This window comes from Pteropus vampyrus, unplaced genomic scaffold (assembly GCF_000151845.1).
Source record: "Pteropus vampyrus isolate Shadow unplaced genomic scaffold, Pvam_2.0 Scaffold287, whole genome shotgun sequence".
Classification (NCBI taxonomy): Eukaryota; Metazoa; Chordata; class Mammalia; order Chiroptera; family Pteropodidae; genus Pteropus; species Pteropus vampyrus.
Window position 1 is genome coordinate 1,029,630 of NW_011889068.1, and position 4,451 is coordinate 1,034,080.

Consider the following 4,451-nt stretch of genomic DNA (forward strand, 5'->3'; position numbering starts at 1 on the left):
ATGAAAACCAAATGACTGAAATCTGCAAGGATTATCTACTTGAAAATTAGTTCTCTTAAGAAGACTGTACCTGGAAAAGATAATTTAACATGTATAACTGCAGAAGGTATGTTTATATATTTTTATTTAGATCAGGGGTTTCCAAACATTTCTGCAGAGTCATATAGTAAATATTTTCCATTTTGTAGACATATTGTCTCTATCGCCCCTACTTATCTCTACTGCTCTAGCACAAAATCAGCCTTGGACAATACAAAAGTGAAGGAGCATAGCTGTATACCAATAAAATTTTATTTACAAAAATAGTGGTCCATGGGGCCATAGTTAGCCTATCTCTGATTTAGATTAAATTAATTTCACTCATTTTCAATTATGAGTTTTCTTGTACGTGAACATAAATTAATTAATTAATTATGAGTTTTCTTGTACATGAACATAAAGTAAAGCAACAGTTGCTAATATGTTGGCTCCATTAGCAGAAGAACTTCACAAACACTTAAATAATGTTGATGTCATAGCAATATCCTTAGATGCTTTAAGAGAAAAATCACTTATTTGTTTGAATAATGTTTCTATATTTTTTCAGATGGTAAAAAACTTACACAACCCCTGTCCCCAAGCAGGTATATGAGTCAGACAAACAAGACATATTTTAACAGGAAAAAACTGGCCTCTGCTTTATTGTGTGTGTGGTTTTTAAAAATCCTTTAGACTTGGCCAATGTTCACCACTAAAACATTGATTTTGAATGAAATGCAAAGAAAATTTAGAGGACAAAATTTAGAGGACAGATTCATGTATGCAAAGTAAAGTTTTTAAAAGACCACCATTAAAATAGTATCATAAGGACTCCTGGTAAAGATGGCAGAGCAGGTAAATGCTGTGTTTTCCTCCTCACATGACCACATCAAAATTACAACTAAACTATAGAACAACCATCATTAAGAACCGCCCACAGATCAGCTAAACAGAAGTCCTACAACTAAGGACATACATAAGAAGCCACATCGAGACTGGTAGAAAAGTGGAGATGAGGAACGGGCAGGCCCCACATCAGACAGAATAGACTTTGAAAGAAAGGCTATAACAAGAGACAAAGAAGAGACAATTTAAGATTGAAAGACAAAATGTCAATTTATTAATTCCACTTCCAAGTATTTACCTGAAGAAATCCAAAACGCTAATTCGAAAAGACATATGCATCCCTATGTTCACTGCAGAATTATTTATAATAGCCAAGATATGGAAGCAACCTACGTCCTAACTGTTCATTAATAGAAGAATGGATAAAGAAGTGGTACATATATACAATGGACTATTACTAAACCATGAAAAAGGATGAAATCTTGTCATTTGCGACAATATGGATGGACCTAGAGAGTATCATGCTAATAAGTCAGAAAGAGAAAGACAAATTACAAATAATTTCACTTATATGTGAAATCTAAAAATCAAAATAAATGAACAAACAAAACAGAAATAAACTCATAGATACAGAAAACATTTTGATGGTTGCCAGGTGGAAGGTGGTGGGGGATGGGTGAAAAAAATGAAGGGATTAAGGTGTACAAATTGACAGTTACAAAACAATCATGGGGATGTGATAGACAGCATAGGGGATATAGTCAATAATATTGTAATAACTATGTATGGTGTCAAATAGGTACTAGATTTATCGAAGTGATCACTTTGTAAGTTATATAAATGTTTAATTGCTGTTGACACTGAAACTAATATTGTATGTCAACTATAATTGAAAAATAAAATTTTTTAAACTTAAAAAACTTAAATTAAAAAAATTTTAAACTTAAATTTAAAAAATAGTATTGTAAAATTAGATGAAATACTCATCACAGAAAATAAAATTTGTTTTGTGGCAAAAATACAGATACGAATTTTGGTATAGTATAGCAACATGGTAAAAACAATATTTTTACCAAATGAAGAAGCAACAGGGAAGAAATGTTCTTAGAATTGGTAATTGCATCCAAAGTAGCAGCAATATTTTACCCATCGAAATAGAAACTATAATTGTAAAAGTTTACAAATACACAGAGAAATTGAATCCTAAAAATTCTGTTGTGGAATACCAAGCGGGAGAAATACTAAATCGTGGCAGCATATGCTTTTTCTTTTTTTCCCCCCAGCTCAGCGGTAAAATTCTCAAAATATCACAGAGTTTGAAAAATTATTCTATATTAACCCAAGTATAAATGAGTCCTCTAAATTTTGTTTGCATTTTGGTCAAAATCAATGCTGTAGTTGTGAACGATGGCAAAGTTTAAAGAATGGAAACGACAACGCAGTGGAGTAGCGGCCATTTCTTCTGTTAAGATATGTCTTGTTTGTCAGACTTGTATGTACTGCTTGGGGGCAGGGAGTGTGAGTTGGTACCATCTTTACGGAAGTTTTAAAAAATGGATGTTTAGAAATATATTCTCAAGCATAACAGAACATGTACTCAAACACAGAGGATGTGGCCGCAGTGCTCAGGGACCTTCGGCCAGGAACCATACTAGGTGTTGGGAATACACAGTGTATGTATAAGTTAGACACAGTCCTGGGCCTCATGATGCTCGCTGCCAAAGTGATTTATAGCAGCAAAAGCTGCAAACAATCTGACTTTCAATAACAGAAAATTGGTTAGCTAAAGGCTAATAAACCATAAAATGGAGTACTCTGTGGTCATTAAAAATGTTCATTTATACTAATTAACTTCATAAAGGACTCACAATATAGTGTCTGTATTATTTAGAATCTTTAAACAAAAAGCCTTTATTAATTTTATAATCAGAAAAATCAATGAAAGTATTCTCATTTTTTGAGTCCCATTTTTAGTGCTTGCTGGGTTTATAAATTACAGAAACAGCTCAATTCCAATATGTTTCTTTAACTCCCTTCCAGGGGATTTCTTTTGGTGCAATATTTGATTCACCTTTGTTTGGTTGTCTTCTTTCTGGAGAGCCTCTAATTTCTGCCTCTGCACCTGTGTGGGTTTGGCCCATTCTTTTTCAATGTCTTGTATTGCCTTAAAACAACATAAAATTAGCAAACTTCACAGAAATGAATTACTTTGACAAAAAACATATTTGTGTATGAAAGGCTGTAAAAACAGACCCAAGTGGACATATATAAGAACCTAGCATGTTATAAAAGTTACTTTTGAATTAGTGAGTGTAGAAAGAGATTGTTCAGTGTTTTGGGGACAACTGGTAGCACTTGGCAAAAAAAATAAATAAATAAAGTTAATTTTTCTCACCAACCACCAAATAAAATAAATCCAGATACATTAAAAATCTAAGTATTAAAAATATATAAAAGGACTGGAAGAAAATAAAAGTGAATATCTTTATCTGATCTTAAGGTAGGGAATATCTTTTTAAGATTGAAAGACAAAATGTCATAATGAAGGAATATACAATACATAGAAATATAAACCTTCTGCACATAAAAACTACCAAGAACAAAACTAAGAAGTAAATGGCAAACCAGGGAAAATGATTACATCATATGTGGCAAAGAGTTAATATTATTTATAGAAAGCAACTGGAAAAATGTTAACATCCCTAATAGAAAAATGGACAGAGGATATGTATTGGCAATTGATAAAAAGGAATTCTGAATGACAAATATATATTTAACTTCACTAGTAAATCAAATAATTTTTTTCCTCTCAACTTAGCAAAGCCTAAAATTATATATAATACTTAGGGTTGAAAGGGTTTGGGAAACAAGAAGTTTCATATAGAATTGGTATAATTTAAATTGGTACAATGAGCCTGTCCTGCTTTTATTTATCACGCTTTAAAAGAGTTTTAGCCCCTTAAGGGAAGATCCTGTGTCTTTTGCTTCATTGTAGCTTGTCCAGTGTTGTACATACAGCAAACACACAATTATTCTCTGCCAATTATCAGGTGCTTACTTACACCTTAGTATAAACATAAATCTGTGTTTTTCATCCCTCAGTGGTATTGGCAGGTTTTGTCTTATCTCTAAAGAGGAGAATGAAAAGCTGAATAAATTTCAACATTGCTATTTAGGTTGAGAGCAAGAGATGAGTTCAGCAAGAAGAAAAATCACTAAGATTTACTGATAATCTGTTTTAGGTAGGTTTTATCAATTACTATTTTGTAAGGTAGGAAAATTACTCCATTTTATAGATGGGTAAATGGAAGTCTAGAGAGGTTCTGACTTTCAAGATGACCCAGAAAATAAGTGGAAAAAGTTGGCTTAAAACCCAGATCTGATCACTACACCAGGCCCTCCCCCACTTGCCCAAGCCACTGAATTCTTACCACACAGGCAGTTACCCATCCCAAGACTGTCTCCTTGTTAAAAACTGTTCTCAAAACTGAATCTTGGTACCGCACCAAAATGGAACCAGCATGGGTGTGAAGAACTAAACACCTTTTTCTTTCCTGATTTCTACTTGCTGTTAGAGTCCTGTAATT

General features: G+C 32.9%; 1 protein-coding gene across 1 annotated transcript in view; it reads right to left on the reverse strand.

The window, feature by feature from the left end:
- The window catches only part of SNX31 (sorting nexin 31), a 61,046-nt gene that overhangs the window by 25,371 nt on the left and 31,224 nt on the right, over positions 1-4,451 (reverse strand). Inside the window, exon 9 of the mRNA XM_011376195.1 lies at positions 2,936-3,028. Within this exon, the coding sequence (XP_011374497.1) occupies positions 2,936-3,028 (93 nt within the window). The remainder of the gene's footprint in view (positions 1-2,935; positions 3,029-4,451) is intronic.